Below are 19,080 nucleotides of genomic sequence, written 5' to 3'. Positions count from 1 at the left end.
TTTATCAATTATTCTTTGAGAACTACGTACGCATTTTTATATATAAATTTTATATTCGATAAATATTGGCATGCTATCGATTAAAGCAATAGAAAGCCATTTCCTGACTCCAATTTTCTCTATCTTTGCAGTTCTCAACGTAGCTGCCGGTAAGGCGGCGATGCAGGTGAGCACTGAGCAAGGGGGTTCGCCCTCGAAGGCCATCGACGGCAGCACCAGCTCCTTCTTCACCGCCGACACATGCACCATGACAGGACTCGAGAGATCCCCTTGGTGGTATGTCAATCTTCTGGAGCCATACATGGTGCAGCTGGTTCGCTTGGATTTCGGGAAGTCATGCTGTGGTGAGTACGCATATGAAAAATTGGCGTCTAAGAACCACTATGACAACGATTAGACTATAAACCTGATTGTTTTATCTCATCGTAGTTAGAAACAATATTATTTATGTTCTTATTCGGAAACCATCCTATTTTAAATGAAATACATATTATATAGGTAAACGTCAACTTCTATTCAAAATTCACTCGGGAACAGCCTAATTTTCACTTTGTCCTTTGCAATTGTGTACATTTTCATGACACGACCGTCGAATCTTTTGAAGTTGAGCTATTGATTTGAATCTGTACTAAGTGATCTTTGTAAAGACTAAAATAATTAAAAAATGGATCAAATCTTAGACATGTCTGCTCTAACGGAATTCAAAACTTCAGCCATTTCCATAGCTTAGCCAAAGGTCGGAAACTAATATGTGGTGAATGTACTCATCATTATATGATATTTTTTTATGGTTATAAAAAGTTTTACTTTAAAACTATTTCTTATAGTATTGGTCAACTCATAAAGGATCGAAGGGAGTTGTGTTAATTCCACACTAACAATCGACAATCCGAATCCCAGTTCTGGTATAAGCCAAGGTTAATATTACCTATCAGCAATTCTGAAATGCATCGTCTTATTTTTCGGATGTCCTTTACAGTTAATGGCTGTTGCTATCTACTTGGCTAAATTTTAAATGCGGCGGTAAACTTGGAGGCGTCACAGAATATTCATTTCATGACTCGAGAAATGATCCCCAAATGATTCACTCTCTTTCATGTGGGTTGAGTTAACAATGTCCTACGAGGCAGTGTGGCCTGTTTTTTGCTGATTTATGGTTTACGATTGGCACGAGAAAGGCCCGCAGAACGTAAAGGTTCAGGGTGTCACAGAATTTCGCCTGGTCCTGACCGAATGAGTGCCCTCGGCCAAGCAGAATGCACCCATACGATATTCGCTTATCCTCCCAAGGAAATTGTTTAAGTGCACTTGAAACGTTAATGTGCAAAATTATTTCTTAATGATGATCGAGAGATATATTTACAGTATGGTTCAAGTATTTTATGCCGCAATTATCGCTACAGCTTGGCATTTATATTTCATGAGTCTCATAGCTTTGCCTTATTATGGAGACAATAAAAAAGTGCTATCAATTTCAATGGTATCGGGTTCAAACTTGTGAACATGTAATTTGAGGATAAAGGCAAACTTTGTAATTTCACAAAAATTTATTAATACGGTACTAACGGTTTCATCACATTGGTGACATCTTCAGGTGAACCCGCGATGAAACCGGTAGTGCCGTATTAATATATTTTTGTGAATAAACAAAGTTTGTCTTATTTCTCAAGTATTATTAGTTTAAAATAAGTCAGAGAAAGATATTAAGCGTGTGCCAGAGGTGGGTATATTTAGACACAGTGTAGTAAGTAAAAGATAGGGCACATCTATATGTCCAAATTATGCAAACGCATTTTCATGTGTTGCAAATGACGCCGCGCTAATAAATTTTTTTCAGAAAGATTCTTATCATTATTCTACGTGCTAAAAAATATTAAGCCATATTACTACGAACAAGGCTGTTTTATCCACTCTATAAGCCCCTAGCAAAGATCTTGACTTGACATTAAAAAAGACCGCAAACTACTGGCAATGATCATTTGTATTTTAATTAATGTACACGTGCGTCGGATTTTGCAACATTTCATTTCATTAATTCATTCTTATTAATGGAGCACGAAAACGCCCAAAGGTGTTGAATGTTTACATGTGCAATTGAATTCTCGTCGGAATTAAATGATTTTTCATATCTCTGGTGCTAAGCCAAAGCACAATAGGTCCCCCCGTTGAGGCGAAAGTTTTGTTTCTTGGATCGCACCCATCGTACTCATTTCGCTCACGATTTAAAAAAAAACCATATGAGATCTCATTAATCTCTGTTTTAATCGTGGCAGGGTCGCAATGGGGTAGTTCCCAGTTGCTCACGTTGGGGAGTGGACTTTTTTATTGACACGCCTGTTTCGCAACGGACGGGACTAGAAAGTGAGATTACCAAAGATTCCGAAAGGGAAGGGAAAACAAGGAAATGGGCAAAAAAGAATTCCCGCGAGCGGTGGGCGGGAAAAGGAACGCGCCGCGGTGACCAGCGATTGATGACACCCTTTGATGACCCCGATTCTTTCTGTGTCTCCCGAACAGCTTCATGCATCTCATGATTCGGGCCATTTCCACTCCGGGAGTGCGGAGCCCACACGACTTGGGCACGAAATGTGAATTTCTAATGAACCGAAACGATATCTTCGCAACAAATCAGTTTTGTTCAGCATCACCGTGGGTGTGAGATGTAGGGGATTGTGTTAGCACCCCGGTTATCCATCGCGTTCCTACATAAAGCAGTGTCATATGAAAGAGAGTGAGTCGTTCGCATAAAAAAGCAGACGCTTGAAATAATGAAACTATTGAGCCTTTGAAATCAAAGTAAATCTGAATTATTTGATATTATGCACAAAACTGAATCTATTTGAATCACCGGAATGATATTATAAAATTCCAATGTTCATTTCATGTTGCCAACGGTATTCCCTACGTTGACAGTTGCGTCATAAACCGATGTCACTGAAACAGATCCTATTTTAAAAGATACTCTGAATAAATTCATTTTGAGATGAAAGTAATTTTAAAATAATATTTCCATCATGTTTTAAAATATTATCGCACTCAAATTGGCAATTAAAATATCAGAATGGCGACTGTATCAGTGTTTTTATGAATGTTTTATCAGTGGTGATTTTATGCGATGAAAAATGATTCTATCATCATTTAAAAATATTTTAATGCAGCTTTTAGAATTTATGTCATAAAAAGAACGTATCCCGAAAATCAATGCACTTCCTCGGCACCAAAAGAGAACTGGCATTAAAAAATTAACATTTTAGTACCATATTCGTGTTATATTTTCCTCCCTTTCAAAATCGTCTAAAATTCATATTCTCCGCCCATGTAACCTTTCCCTTTCTAATTGTATCTTTCAACTTCCCAAGGTGATTCAAGAGAAGTTTATCCTCCCTCTAGATTTTATTCTTTCTTTTGATTTTGTCCATCAAATCGCTTTCTTCCATCACCCCACTCAAAATGTCGTCGCAAATGTCCTCCTCTTAAGCAAACCTATTTTTTCCATTCGTTGACTTAACAAATATGTAAATCCTTTAATCTATGCTCATTCTTCTTCCTCAAAAACCAAGTTTAGGGGCATGCAATACCGCACTGCACATCTATCTCGACAAATCTTTTGATTGTATCTGCACTGAAAACAGCTGTCTTCAGTTTCCACTATTTAACCTATCCTATGCGTAACATTCGTTATTGATTGACCCTTTTTTGGTGGCTATGATACTCGGAGGCCCAAAAAGGTGCGATAGTTTATGTATTTATACGCAAAACTCAACTGTTGCGCGGTAATATTTATTTCAAGCAGTGATTGAGGGTAAAATTTCGATTGGAGATAGAAAATAAATATTCTTGTCGGAGATCGAAGTTGGAGACCTGGTTGCCCGATGTGTTTCGAAAGAGTGATGCAAAAGAGAGAGAGGATGGGCCAGCTAGTATGGACTCGCACGTGATTATATTGACCAAAATTAGCCAATTTCAATTCACGCCTCCACTCTTGACAGCTCCCGGGAACATTATTTGATGCCGAACCGTGCTCTCGCGGCCGCCATTTACGGATTCATCGCTCGATCCCGTGGGGAGTGCCCAGCCGAACCCCGAGCGTTCCTTCGTGTCCGCCCGCGGAGGGAGCGAGCTACCATGCAATCGTCGATAGTGAGGGGAGTTCGGTCTTCGCCGGCAAACGGACCTTGGTTTCGCGCCAAATCCTGACGGAGTAGGCGACCGACCCGGAGAGGGAGGGAAAGAAAGGGAGGAGAGACATCCGCACGAGTGTCGCGGGTACCACCGTAGTGTTTGCGGGTGGATGCAGGCGGATGAAAGCGTCACCGGGAGGATAAGGGGGGTTCGCACAGTCGATGGTTGGCGGGCGGTATTGGGGGTGGGGAGGTGTGGAGTGCAGAGCGTCGCCGGTGACATTTACGACTTGGAACAGATCGCTCGGGAAGCGTCCACGCCTCGGGTTGCTCGCTCGCTCACCCTCTCACCTCGCCGCTATGGCGATCGCTCGGTTGGTTAGGCATGCACAAGAGACGGGGGAGAAAGTGAAATGGGTGGGGGAAATGGGTGAGTTTGAGTGTAGAGCAGTCGTCAGGAGTGTAACCGCCACTTTACGGGGCTATTTGAAAGGGTAGAGTCTACCGACGTGGAGATTGCGGAGATGAGGGCGAATGCTTAGGGTATAAAATTGAAATAAAATTTCAGTTCACTACTGTTTTCAAGTTGCGTCATGTTTTCCCTTTCAGTGTAGTGAAAATATTCATTAAACACTGTTTCCGAATTGCTACATATGTTACGTTTTCCAGTTGGAGTTTAATGGAATGAGAATCAACATCGCAAACTTTTAAGGAATTGATGATCGCAATGATAAGAATCACTCGTATTCGCATATGTACTCTATAAAAAATTGGTCATTTTCATGCCAGGAGTTTTTATAGACCAGTCATACATGTGCAGTATATGTATAGAATATTCAGCATCTTATATGTATATGAATAGAATATAGACATGACTTGGACGATAGCCTAGTCAGTCAAATTAGTTTTTGTTTAGATATTTGCTTCTGACAGCTGTCTTCAAAATATTACTCCATTCCAACTGGAAATAGTAGTACTAAAGTAAGTATAATGTTATGTTCGTTTCCTATCGTAAACGTCGACCTCAACAATCCTTTCCTTAGTGAATTCGATTCTTTCAATTACCAGAACACTGTAGCAATAATGATAATTTAATCACTTTATAAATAACATACAAATCATGATGGACAAGGGCTATTTTATGCTACAACAGCTTGCTTGTAGATGCGTAAGCTAGGTGAAGGTATTATGCAACGGATGAAGTAACTTAATGTTATACCAGAAAAATTGCTATTCCCTTTGAAGTTATTTACACTTCTGTGGTTAAGTATTTAATGTCAATCTGGTGAATAAACACATTCCCAATTTGTCATACCTGACTGTTCATCACTCTACCCCACAAGGCTAGTTTAATCAGTATTCCTAATGTCTCCCGGTGAGTTAATTTCCATACGCATGATTCAGGTATATGAAACCAGGGTCATATATATTTTTAAGGAAAATTATTTTTTTTATTTATCGAAGGCTGTTGCGAAGATTGAATGAACTTGACTCTCCAAAGCAACAATTTCAAAGTTTAAAAATCTTTCATCTCTACCAGGATTGAAACCAGAATCTCGCGATATCCGGCAGTGTTCTTTAGCCAGGAAAGCTAACGAGGCGTCCTCTTACACTTAAAATTAACTGTCGCGGCGTCTCCCGCAATTTATTTGAACTTGAACTGATTTCTGTGTGACTGTACTTTCAGTCAGTTTAGTTGAGGCACGTTTTGAATCTTTTTATTCCCGTATGGTTTGGTGACAATAATATCATGATATTAGTTCATTTACGGCGCTGGGATAAGTTTGTGAAAATAATAAACCTGACGCGAAAAACATTTTAAACTAATTGATCATAGTTTAAAACAGAGTCGAGAAGTTTACTGCTCGTATCTAAAGCACTGATTGAAATGCTTTTTTGAAAACCTATTATGTCTAATTACACGTAACCGTGGTATTGTTCATGTGACCGTTGATTAAAAAGCAAAATCTCTCCGTGGATTTCATCGTTTATGACTGTGGCTGAATTCATAATGAGTGCCTGGACATTTGTCCAACTCGTCACGCAATGAGGTGATGTATTTGTGCATCCTTTAAAAGAAACACTTCATTACAGAATAGGGAATGTTTTGTGCATTCATTCAAAAAACACACAGTCGTTGTAGGCATTTTATGAGCTCTCTCCCCGTGAAATATTTATTTTTTCTCCTCGTCTTCTTCGATCTAGGCTGCTTTCCGCTGGGAAGTAAGAGGATCCTCCCGTCACTCTTTCAAGCGCTCTGGGCTGTTTGCCCGAGAATACACGTTCAGCATCATCCTTCGCATCGGGTGGAGGGGGAATTAATCCTTAGGATGAGGGAAGGAGAGGAGAGAGAGAGAGAGGGGGAGAAGAGATCGTCTCGCTCGATTGACCGGAAATTTTCTTGAGCGCATCGACTCCGCCCCCACCAAGCCCCCACATTCCCTGGCACGGCTCCTTCCTTTTTCGTCGCTCGGGGATTTATTTGTTTAGCGCAGGCATCCGGGCGGGATGTTCCTCTTTCCCCCAACGTAACCCCTCTCTCTTTTTCTCTTTCTCTCTGTGATTGAATCAGTTAGTTTTTGCGAGTCCTTTGCAAATGTGATTCAAGCGAAGGAGGAAAAAATTTGTAATAACTCGCTGTTGTCTGCAACGAACCGCTTCCCCTGTGAGATTGCTGTCGGCCTCCCCGGCCATTAGGCCCTCAAAAAGTTTGAGGAGGTAATCTGATTTTCTCCGCACAGCTCAATCAGTTATGGTTGAAATGTTAGACCGTTTAGATTGCATGCGGAAGTCAAAATAAGAGGCTAACGTAACAGCGTATATGTAGTGCCTTCAACAGTGTCGCTGCAGTAAAGAGACGGATGGAGGAGGATGTGAGATTATTCCTGCCTACTTAAGATAAAATTTGGTTGAACTCGCCATTGTCAAGTCCTTGGAATGTCAATAAATCAAGGAAAATACTCGTTGATGGTGGCAAGGGATTCGAAAATTTCCTTTGGGAGAGTTCCTTATCTTGTGCAATTTGTACTAATTCTATTGCGCAATAAAATCTATTGCCAGGCATGAACGGTAGATTAACCTCTTAATGCGATCCGGATGATTTTGGAAACTCCCGATTGGAAAGTGTTACCTCATATGGGCACTAATGGTTTATTTCCCAAAGCAAGTCAAATCAAATCAAGAATCAAGCGTGGAGGATAAATCTTTTCATTTTCAGTTCGTTTGCCACGAGTTTTGAGTCGCTGTTCACGTGGGTGCTTCTCACTCCGTCAAATTTCACTGCACATAATCCCGGAACGGTCATGATGTACAAGTATTGCGACAGAGTGTTAAAAAGAAAGCTGGACGAAAAGATTCGATTTCCGGTCGGTAATGAAAAGGGGACGTGAAGAAAGTGAAAATGCTCCTCTTTTTGAGGTCCTTCACGCGAAATTCCTCCACGTCGTGCACGACCAATCCTCGAAGTTTACGGACGGAATGTTCAATGAGGCAAAAGTCCCCTGTCACCTGCCTCTCCCAGCTTCGATGCACGTATACACTAACTTCGTCAACTTTTCTTGAACGCTTAGATTTTCAAACCTTGCCTCCACTCTGGGCCAGGCACCACGTTACACAACACTATGTATTAGACGGGGCCAGGGGGATGATTGTCTTTCCGTTCCCTTCAATACATGGGAGATGCTTTTCGGATACCACCAATATGAAATACCCAACATTTACTCATAATATACCTTGTAAATTTCCCAGGCAATTGGGCAAACTGCTGCACGCTGCCTACAGCAGGTGCAATGGCATTAACGCATTAATGTATTTTGGATGAGGTGCTTCGATGGCCAAGAATATATCGCACCATACATTCAAACGTTGCAAACCAAGAATCAAAGCTATGTCCATTTCAAAATTGGGATTCAGAGTCGCAGTCAATAGGTTGACTGACATGCTTCACTTTCACTGTTCATAAAAATCTGACTGGACATCAAGGGATCCGGGTTTGAATCCTAGTCAAAGCGAATAATTTTTACTATCTAAAATTGTTGCATTGTAATGCGCACATTGCGGATGACTCCGTCATAAGTTAATATTACGGCATCTCTCGCAATTTCTTAGAATTTCCCAAAGGTAAAACAACCTAAGTGTTTCAAGTTTGGCTTTAACCTCGTGGACTGTGGCGCATCGCGGATGACTACGAATGCCTGTGACATTGTAGGTACGGTATTTCACCACAACATCTTGTTCCTTTATAGCCCCAAAAATTTCGGACTGTAATAGGACGCCTCGATAGCTTATTTGACTAAAGTACTCGGACATAGAGGGATCAGGGTTCGATTCCCGGCCAAGGCGAACGATTTTTAATCTATGAAATTTTTGCACTGTGCTATTAATTAATTCCACTCACACTTCCTCCCACATCTAGAAAATGTACCACTACGATAGGAGGTGCTTTCAATGAACTGGTGTTAAATTTTTCGTTAAATTTGACTCCATGAGACACATTCGTCTTTAAGAAGTGACATTCTTAACGCAAAAAAATAGCAGTAATAGATGAACAGTTGCAAACAATTTCCACTATTGTAACTGAATCACGACAAACATTGGCGTACGAGGAAATGGAGAGGTATTTTCTGAAATTCTAAAAATCCTAGAGGACTCCTAAATGTTTCCAGACCGTCTTCCGAAAACTTCAAGAAGTGGGACGGGGAGACTTGCTCCCGCATACTGGACATTTCCTAGCTAAACCTGATTCTTGGTTTTACAGACGCAGATGCTCAGCGGCATTGATTAACCGTGGGTATGCGCTCCAGGAGTTCACTTTCACATGGCGGATCGGGGGTGAAATGAAACGTGCCCTTGTTGAGCCGAGAGCTGATTGCATACCGATAGATGAAACAGTTGCAATTACTCCGACATATTCTGTCAGCCTCCTCGGAATCCTCTCGTGCAGACCAATTCCCATCGTTTGCGATAACAGCGTGCGTCGGAAGAGAAGAAAAAATTGACAGGAACTCAAAGCGCATTCACTCCCAAGACCGAGCACCTTCGCTCGCGGAGGATCGGAGGAAGGTGGAGGGAGTATTCTGGCAAACTTGGCTTCTTAACGGGTCCTACTCTCCTCCTTAGATGGCTCCGTTCCATGGGTATTTCCCTCTTCCCGCTCGTTTATTCTTCCCCGCCCCCTCCTCTTGATGGGAATGCATTTAAATCCCCCCGACTCCTTTATAATCAATCTTCCCCGGACCGCAGTTCCTCCCTCCTTTGTTATCGTTCCCCTCTTAGGTCTCCTCCCCACACTCCCCCGCCACGCCCCTCCATTTTTGCTTCACGGTCGGCTTCCCTTATTCACGATGGAGTGGACGAGTATAATGAGGCCCAAAGGGCCAGTGGAGCTGGTGAGATGGTTGGGCGGAATGCCTCGGCCGCGGACTGACTCTTGAGGGGCTTTTGAAGGAGTTAATCGACGAGATGGTATTCTCCCTTCACTTCCTTTCGATGACCGTTAAGTAAACACGTTTGTGTGAGGAAATTGTAATTTTGAGTGCCTGGAAAGTTGATACAGTAAATAAATAAACAGACGAACAGGAATTCAATTTCCTTTCATTTGGTCAACAGTTAACTGTAGTATTTTGTTATCTTATTTATATACTATAAGGCGGTCGAGGAGGAAGCGTGTCGGTCTTACTCCGCGTTCATTCGCTGGGACATTTTTTTTTGGGCGGATGGCTTACCAATTTGGAATATTTTAGTCTTAGAATTAATTTAGATACTTTGGTTTTCATGGGTAGAGATTAAAAATTGATAAGTTGGTAGGTACACTTTTATCAAAAAATAATATTTCGATCCGTGGGATTAGTTCGGTGACATCCCACTCTGAAGGCTCAGGTTCGGATACCGCGGTGGCAGACGTTTTCAAAGGCGTCCCGATCTCCCCTTGAGTCGGCATGTGGACCGCGATTCAAGTGGAGCAGCACGCGATCAATCGAAGTTTGCATCAATTGGTACCTTGCATTAAAAGTTTCCTAATGCTGACGTCAGGTTCCCCTCCACCCATATCCTCACATTTCCTGAAAAGCCTACTTCTACTAAATTTCCCACAATGTATAATGGCACTAATGGTCCCAGCTGTCGGTTGCCTCCTTGAATAATTATTGCTGCGAATAAGACTCAAATGCTCGCCTGAAGAAATGTCTAGCGAATAATTTCGTGGGTGTAATAGATCAAAACCCGTCTTAGTACATATTTATCTGTAACTTCAAATAGGAATCACGAAGAAATATTTGCTATCAACAATTAATTAGTTTGAAGTGAACATAAAAGATTGCATACGAGCTAATCCGAAATTAAATGCCCGGAGGTTCAAGAAAACCAGCTTTAGTTACAGTCGTTGAAAGATTGGGAAGGGCAGCTTTTGACGTGGATAAGGTTGCAAAATTTTCACTTAATGCAAGTAATTATGGAATACAACGACGATATTTGTTTTATGAGAAAAACTCCTTATTATTAGATGAAGGAGCTCGTTATTTTTCCGGTTAATTCAATTCTATCGATCAAAATATTGTATCACCGGATCAGTATGCTCCCCATTTCACCATCCGTCAGCGACTTCTTAAGAAACCAGATGTGATATGTACTTTCTCAATTCCCATTAAAATACAGTGAGCCTGATGAGCAATGGTATCAAGACCTCCGAAAGCCTGAAACGGCTAGGTAAACTATGAATATCCAATCGTGTGAAATGTTTTTGACTACCTGTGTGATTTAATTGATTTTCAGTGATTTTACTTTGTTTTCGTTCTCACCCTCAGGCAAGAACAGTCCGGGGACCATCGTGGTTAGGGTCGGCAACCAGCGGCCTGACCTTGGATCGAACCCCGTCTGCAACCGCTTCACCGGCCACCTGGAAGAGGGGAAGCCGCTATTCCTTCCCTGCAACCCTCCCATGCCCGGGGCATTCGTTTCCGTGCACCTCGAAGTGGCTTCAGGAGGTCCTCCTTCGCCCATCGCCCCCGTGCCTCCCAGCGCCCTCTCAATCTGCGAAGCATTCGTCTACACGGACCAGGTATGTCTATTGGTGTAAGCGGTGTGAACTCCTAATGCAGAACCTAAATATTTACGTTCGGATGGCTATAATGTGGTAATTAATTTTATTTTTCGTGTTCATGTTGTCAAATTTGAATTGTTCAAAGTGTCCTCGCTAAGATCGTCTTCTCTTTCTTATCCCTACAATCGCTCTTTCTTGTGTCATCGGCACCATGGACGCACAAGGTAATTATTCTTTTAGTTTCAACAAGATGAAATTGTATTTTGATCTTGTCCGATATCAATAATTCATTTCAAGAGTTTCCATCAAATATACGATAGTGCATCCTCACTTTGATACGGCCCCGCTAAACAGAATACACTGATAATATCACAACATTCATTCCATTACGTATCTACGTTGGTCTGCTTTGAACTTTCTCCTGAGGTAGATGTGTGCACATTGTTAATTCTTGATTCAATTTAGCCTCAAAAAAGCCAAATAGCGAAAAAATGGTTCAAAATGACCTAGAATGGCGTCAGAGAGCACACCGGCCCTCATCGGTTGGTTAAATGATTTCCTTTTGATAGTGCTCCTCTCTTTGAAATGGCTTTGTTTACCAATCCTCGGGGCAGACGTGAGTTCTCTCCTTTCCACTGGTTGAGGGCCATTGCACCGTAGAATTTCTAAATACGCTCCGTCATACTCCGGTCTCTCCGAATTAATTCCGGGCTTACCCTTGCCTCGGCCGCTCACAACTACGTGCGAGAAAGGGAAATTCTTCCTCAACGTAAATAAAGGGCGAGTGATTGATGCCAACTTGGGGACAAAGACCCATCCGATTTCTCCGACGAGTGAAGCTTTGCTTGCCAATGACATAAGCGATTCGATTTCGCAAAATGTTCACCGAAACGATTCCGGCAGGAAGACCTTTGATTCTCGGCGGCGGCCCCCCTAGGGTCCCACTTCGATAGAAGGTGTAGCGATTTGTCACGGACTCATGCGTTGCTCAAAAGAGCGGCAACAGGTGATGTTGACAACTCTGGTGGGTAGGGATAAGTGCCAGGAACTTGAAGGCCTGAAATGAGATTTACCCTTCATGTCAAATGGTGTTTTTATCTTTTCATTTCTCTTTTCACCCTTTTAATCGGTCGCATATTTTCATATGTACGAATTTATCGTAATTTAGCTCATATGTCAGTCATTGAACACAATTATATTAAGCATTAATTAATTTCTCATGCTGTAAACTGAAGATTTTTGTTTCATTTACGATGCTATGAATGCATACAAAATTGCCTGCAATGATCAAAATTAATTATTTGAATGCGATAAACAGGGAATACTAAGAAGATATCCAGAAATATTCTATGAAATTAGGGCTCTCAAGATATTGTGTAGGGGGTAGTTTGTTCGAAAGATGAAAGTAAAGCTAATAGCATGCTTATATTGAAGGCCAATCTTTCTACAAGGGCATTGGGGACAACATCTTTTACGGAGTCTATAGTTTTCTAGAGAAATCAAGAACTCGTAAAATCGCCTATCTAGCTGATAACAACTGGAAGTAATATTCGAATTTGAGGCTGATTCCCTTCGATAGGAAATTGTAGCTCTTTATGCTGCCACTGTATATCGACTATATTTATAAATTAACTCTGCACCGTTATTCAGAATTAATTTTTTTCGAATATACAACATAATGGTTGCCGATCATGCATGCAACATTTAGGATCTTGCTGTTTTATTTACGATTAATTAGTCTGGAATTAATTCGAGACCATGAATCTCATCCCAGAACTCGTTTCACGATCGTTTCGCACCACTAGTTTTTAAGTGGTGGTGTTCATCCAGTCCTCTCTTTTGGTCCGAATAACCTATTAATTTTTATTCGACAGCCTGCTATTAACAAATTCCAGAGCAATTGGATTCCTAGAAGTGCGCTGCTTTAAAAAAAGCACCCGAAGTTTTACCGAATGCGACGAGTCTGAGGCCCATTTTCACATTAAATATTTCGGAAACCTAAATCTTAGGGAGTAAGACACTTCGAATCCTGCGCTATTCGATGACTCACCTCCATCCTCGGGAATATTAGAAATGGCAAGGGAACGGACCGTGTTAATGGGTACCTTCGAATAGCGGTCAGGAGGCACCAGGGGTCACCAAACAACGAGGGCGCAATTGCGAGGGGTCGAGCTGAGCACGGACGGTCTAAGTGACCCAACTACCTCCAATGACGTCACTTCCTGGAAACGTCGCCTTGTACAAGGGAACGGGAAATACGTTAAAGGTGCATTCTTTGAGTTGAAAGATTTGAGATTTTTTTAAATAGAACTGTTCTATCAGCAGAAAGGAGCTGTTCAATCCTCAGCAGCTTAATGCGACGGCTTTGAAGAATGAGAAAAGGAAAGCAGTTTATTGCAGAGTAGGTGGTACTGCCTGAGTTCAAGATTGAGTTGGTCATCTATGAAATCACGCCTCTTTCTAACATATCCGTCGTGAAGTGAGGCTCAAATCGCATATCTTAAGGGGGCACCAAATCCCGCACCAAATCTTAAACGAGTGTGGTTATCGTAAAGTATCTCTACTAATGTTCGTAAAAATATATTCTTCTCGGTCAAATACACATACTCATAGTGCAAGAAATGAAAAACCTTGCAGTAAATATTCCATAACGACCAGAAATTAGCGCGAAAAGAATCCTAAATTCAAGGACCGGAACATAGTGGAATAATTTAAACCCAAAATGTAATAGAATGGATGTACTAATCGTGACTGAGAGAAGAATAATACGGTTATTGTGCGGTTCTTCGAAAGGTCGAACCTCTGAGTTTCAAGCTCTTTTGTTATTTGTGCCTCGTATTATTAAGGATTTATATACTTGCTAATGCTTGATACCTTTCATATAAACTTCTGTTTGTATACATTAAAGATTTCTTTAATAAGATATGACTAGTTGCAATAGGTCACAAAAATTATGAACTATCTATTCTTCATTCGCACATTTTTTCCACCTGAAGTTGCTCAAATGACACAGATAATAGATATGAAGCATCGTTTTAAAGGCGTCTGAAAGCTTACGGTGGGAACTATGAACTAGGAAACGGCAAGTAATTCCACTTATTTTTCTAATATATGACTTCTTATCTCTATCACATGAGATTAGAAATATGTGCACATCAATAAAACTCTATTTGAATTTGAATTCTGACTTGCATTTGTTATGAACGAGTTTTGTTTAATCGTAATGAAGTGGAAAAGGTTATTCAGGCCGCTGGTTACTACCATGCTTGCATCACATATCTTTGGCCGCTTCGCCACCAACGAAATCAAATTATCTATGCTATCCAGAATGTCTTTATCTGATAAAATGATAATTGTTGCTTTATCTAGATATTTCGGCTTTGAATGACGTGTTTCGTTTCTCATTTGCTTTCAAAATATATTATTTATGGTGACGAGTGTCCCATTTATTCTATTTGGATTTTTCAAGTGTTATTATATTTTTGAGGTTGCCAAAATATTTAATATTCACATGCTTCCGTAAAGATTTCCTGAAATCCTTCAAATTTTGGCCATGCATGTGTACCGTAAGATGCAGGACCTACTTAGGCTTATAAATATGTGTAGTGTAATGTTTTTTTGCAACGAGCATGGGTGTTACCTACGCGCGCCATTTGAGCTAATGGAAAAAACTTTTGAGTATAAATATTTCTCCTTTTACCGATTCATTGAGCATTTGAGTGAGTTCATTTACGGATTTCTAGGTGCAAACGAAGAATCAAGCACCAGACTTAATCACCCACGTGATTGAGGGATTTCTGTAGTTCTGATGCAATATTTTGGAAACATTTCCGAGAAACGGGTGGGAGCCAGATCCTGCCTCGGTCTACTTCTCGTTTTAAAAGATCACCATTAAAAATTTCACGTGCCAGTAAAAACATAAACAGCGTACACATAGCTTCGGTAACTTTTCCGAAAGATTTTTTTTTAATCCTGTGAGAAATTTAAAATTTCATTGTGACCATTTCGGTATCAGGTCATCAACAAACTTCCGAAAAAGCAAATTAATTTTTTGGTTGGAACAGGATTTCGGCTTAATATCACATTCCTTACACATTAAACACAAAAATAATACCTATTATATTTAGGTGTCCCGGATGCAGGGTGACGCGCTTAATGGGTGAGAAATACAAAATATATTATACTGACTTCTTCGCGCGCGGAAGATGTCGACCCATTTTATACCCACTCTTGAGATGTCGCACGCGCGTCTCGTAGTAACATAACGGCACTCGAGATCCTTCACCAACGAGGCGGCACGGTTCCGCGGCCTATCACCATCCCGAACGAATGAAGCTCGCGTCTCAGAGCCATCTGTTGGGGAGGCTAATTGTTGCTCGCCATTCGCGACCCACTTAATACGGTTCAAAGAGGCTGAATTCCGAACGCGGAGCAAGAAATTCGCATTCTCAGCCGCCGTAGGCATTCTCAAACTGAAGTCCAGGGAATTGCATGAAACGATTGTTTTAAAACGCTAAATAGCCTCCATAGCGTGCTGTCGAAAAATGTTATGCTCTATTTATAAAAATATTATTCTCCACCCAATTATTTCTAGTACTTTCAAGTCCCTACTGGTTGTTATGATGAGGCTTGCAATGAATAACCAGAGGAAATGTTTATTTAAAAAAAATCAAAGAAATTTGTCTACAAAATTCAAAGCCCGATTTTTGGCTGCACAAGGCCAGACTTATTGGTTTATAGGGTTTGGACTTTATAGGTGCCTATCAACAACAATAATAGCATTAATATTTTCCCTTATTACCTAGAGCAGATGTTCTGGCATATTGTTTTTCAAGGACCTCTTCAAGGAACTTTGAAACTCTGAACTTAAAATTTCTAAGCTCTTGGTAAAGGTAAATTGTTAAATTTCAAATGCACTGTTCTTCTTTGAATTAGGCCCTGCCCATTGAGAGATGTCCACAATTCAGAGATGCCCCCCCTGGCAGCATGGCGACTTACAATGGCAAGTGCTATGCATTCCACAGTCAACAACCAGCAATCTTCCGAGATGCCCTGGCTTTCTGTCGTACAAGAGGTGGCACACTCCTTGATGAAAGCAATCCTGCTCTTCAAGGTTTTGTTAGTTGGGAGTTGTGGAGACGACACAGGTAATTCAGCTCTTCCTTGAAAATTCTTTTGTCAGTTGGCAATTTTCATAAACTGTGTGATAATGTTTTATGCCCACTCTTGTCCTCTCCTTCCACTTTCCTTCTTGTCCCTCACATAAAGCCATGCAAATCTTGATTTCTGGTCATCAGATCCAACTATTGGATGCTATTGACAGAATGTGGAAAAGCTGTTCTTTGGAGGGAAAAATACTATGTGAAATGTAAACGAAATCATTTTAAAAGGGAAATTTTGAAATTTTTAGTATTGTACAATTTTTGTGATTTTCTCAGTAGTACTGTGTTTCACTTTAGATATCTGCTAGTGGGCAGAGAAAGAATTATGTAAAATGAGCCAAAAATGTCTCTTCTCATTTGAAATCTGAATTGATGATCCATTGGACCCTTCATTACCACCCAGATAAGCCATTGGCCTTCCAAACTTACCATTGCAGTGGTTCCTGAAGATACAATAGATGTTCTGTCACAGCATCATGTTCCCTGTCCTGTAACTGTTCACAGCGTTCAAAATTTGTCTTCTCTTTGTAGGTCATGTCTAGGTCCCATAATACCATAAGTTCAAAAGATGATCTTAATAATGTGTAATTCTAATAATGCATAATACCGTTAGGAATGAATTGAGACTTATTATTTTCCTATATTTTAAGTTCAGAGCACTAGTTTTTTGGTCAATAAAATCATGCTCTATTGTACATAACTTTCATATTAGGTTCTGAAATCTTTTACATGTTTCAAATTTAAGTTCATGCATATTATCTGTTTCACATATGGTTTTATAGTCCATTCAAGCCCTCAAGAAGCAATGGCCCTCAAGGTGGCCAGTCAGTGGAGCCTCTTTGTATCCATCAGCTTTACCTACAGCTATTATATTTCATCCATTTAGATGGATTTTCTTGTCTTCAAAAACTGCTAAATATTATATTTGGCATCGATTTTTACTTAAAATTCATATTGTGTGATGAATCTGAGGAGGGATTTAAAAGAATAAAAACATTTATCTATATTATTATTTATTTAGGATCATTCTTCTACAAATCAAAACTCATAAAAAAGAAAATAATTCTATTTGTTTTATAGCAGTCCCTACTGGCATTCTTACCAAAAAGATTATTCTAATGATAGAATTTAAAAAATATCATATGGCTGTTTTTATTAAAATATCATGGAAATATCTCACACTATATATAATAAGAACACCTAAAGTTCTCTTATTTAAAGTAAACCATAAGTATGATCATATTTATCCAGATATCATCAGTAACATATTGAGTGTGTGGATGAATCTCATGTTAAACTTTCCTACTTAATTACTGAAATATATGCAGGTATAAATCTATTAGTATCTAAATTCTGTTTTCCCCCTTATTATTTACACTGTTGGGAGAAGTGAAATCAATTCTGATACAGAGCTCTACCAGGTCTATTCCCGAATTATACCTCAGATGAAGAATCATTATGGGCAATCAAACACGTCCATGAACTCCATTCCATGTGTTATTGGATCAAGAGTTACTGTATTCCTCATTCAAGATGCATTTAACTATACAAAACTATTTCTCTGAACACTAGGTATGAAATTTCCACTCAACACATAGAATCAAGAAGGAATGAGCTTCATAGTAACCAGGGGGTGAACCTCTTATTCAAGTCCTCCTTTACCAGCAGATGCTGTAAATTTTAGTATTTAGGTGGATTATTTGCTCCCAAAAACTGCTAATTAATGTGTAACTTTATACGCATTTGACGTATATTATCCCTTAATCATTATTATTGCTCTCCTGTACCTAATCACCAGAAAAGTTTAAATGTGAACTATAAACATGGATAAAGCAAAGGAATAATAAATTGCTTCTAATTTACACTGTTCTGATTTTTCATATCAAGCCTACTTCTGGTACTTGACATATCTCTTTCTGAGGAAAGGTTGAATTAAAACAAATTGAATTTCCAGGTGAGCTTGAAAGAGAACAATTAAAAATGTATAATTTAATGAGTCTTTTGTTTTATATTCCTAGGAATGACAAGAATGGACAATATTGGATGGGAGCAGTTCGTGACCCAGCAGATCGCAACAATTGGAAGTGGTCTACTAGTGGAAAGGATGTTGCCATCTCCTTTTGGAATATTCCTAGCGGTGGGGAAGACTGCGCTAGATTTGATGGTGCCAAAGGATGGCTTTGGTCTGACACCAACTGTAATGCAAGACTCAATTTTATATGTCAACATCGTAAGTTACATCATTGCAAGTGACACATTAAATAACTGACAGTGCTTAAAACTGAATCTAGAAAATATAATAGGACAGCAGCCAATCTATGAGGTTTTAATTGCAAGCATTTAGAACTTTATTTGAGGCATTGAATTAAAATGAAAAAAATCAAAGTAGCTCATACATTTTAGAGTTTTACTTAATGCTAGGACATTGAGGATTTTTTAAAACAAATTTATTGTTATTTAATAGCAATGAAATTTAATTACAATTTAAAATATCTCTTAAATTATATCTATATTTTTAAATTATTTTACTCCGCATACTTTTTTAATTATAGTATTCTAATTCTTTATACAACATATAACCAATTGGTCAGCCCTTAACATCTGTGTGACAAAACACCCAAACCAATCAGCCCAATTAGCTTTGATTATTTGTGATAGTGATTTTTATTGGTTAAAGTACAATTGAGTTTTGGCATAAACGAGGGTTGCAAACTGCTCCCAAGTGGAACAGTTTATCAATCTTGGATATGTTTGTACCAAG

The 19,080-nt window shown here is 39.8% G+C and overlaps 1 protein-coding gene across 1 annotated transcript in view; it reads left to right on the top strand.

Annotated features, from left to right (window-relative positions):
- Window positions 1-19,080, top strand: part of LOC139692161 (uncharacterized) — a 129,048-nt gene that overhangs the window by 94,767 nt on the left and 15,201 nt on the right. Inside the window, exons 4-7 of the mRNA XM_071590224.1 lie at window positions 132-344; window positions 10,922-11,175; window positions 16,093-16,304; window positions 18,338-18,549. Of these exons, the coding sequence (XP_071446325.1) occupies window positions 132-344; window positions 10,922-11,175; window positions 16,093-16,304; window positions 18,338-18,549 (891 nt within the window). The remainder of the gene's footprint in view (window positions 1-131; window positions 345-10,921; window positions 11,176-16,092; window positions 16,305-18,337; window positions 18,550-19,080) is intronic.

This window comes from Hetaerina americana, unplaced genomic scaffold (assembly GCF_022747635.1).
Source record: "Hetaerina americana unplaced genomic scaffold, ioHetAmer1.1.p SCAF_4, whole genome shotgun sequence".
Taxonomy (NCBI): domain Eukaryota; kingdom Metazoa; phylum Arthropoda; class Insecta; order Odonata; family Calopterygidae; genus Hetaerina; species Hetaerina americana.
Note: the sequence above shows the minus strand (reverse complement) of the source record. Positions and strands in the feature narration are given on the sequence as shown.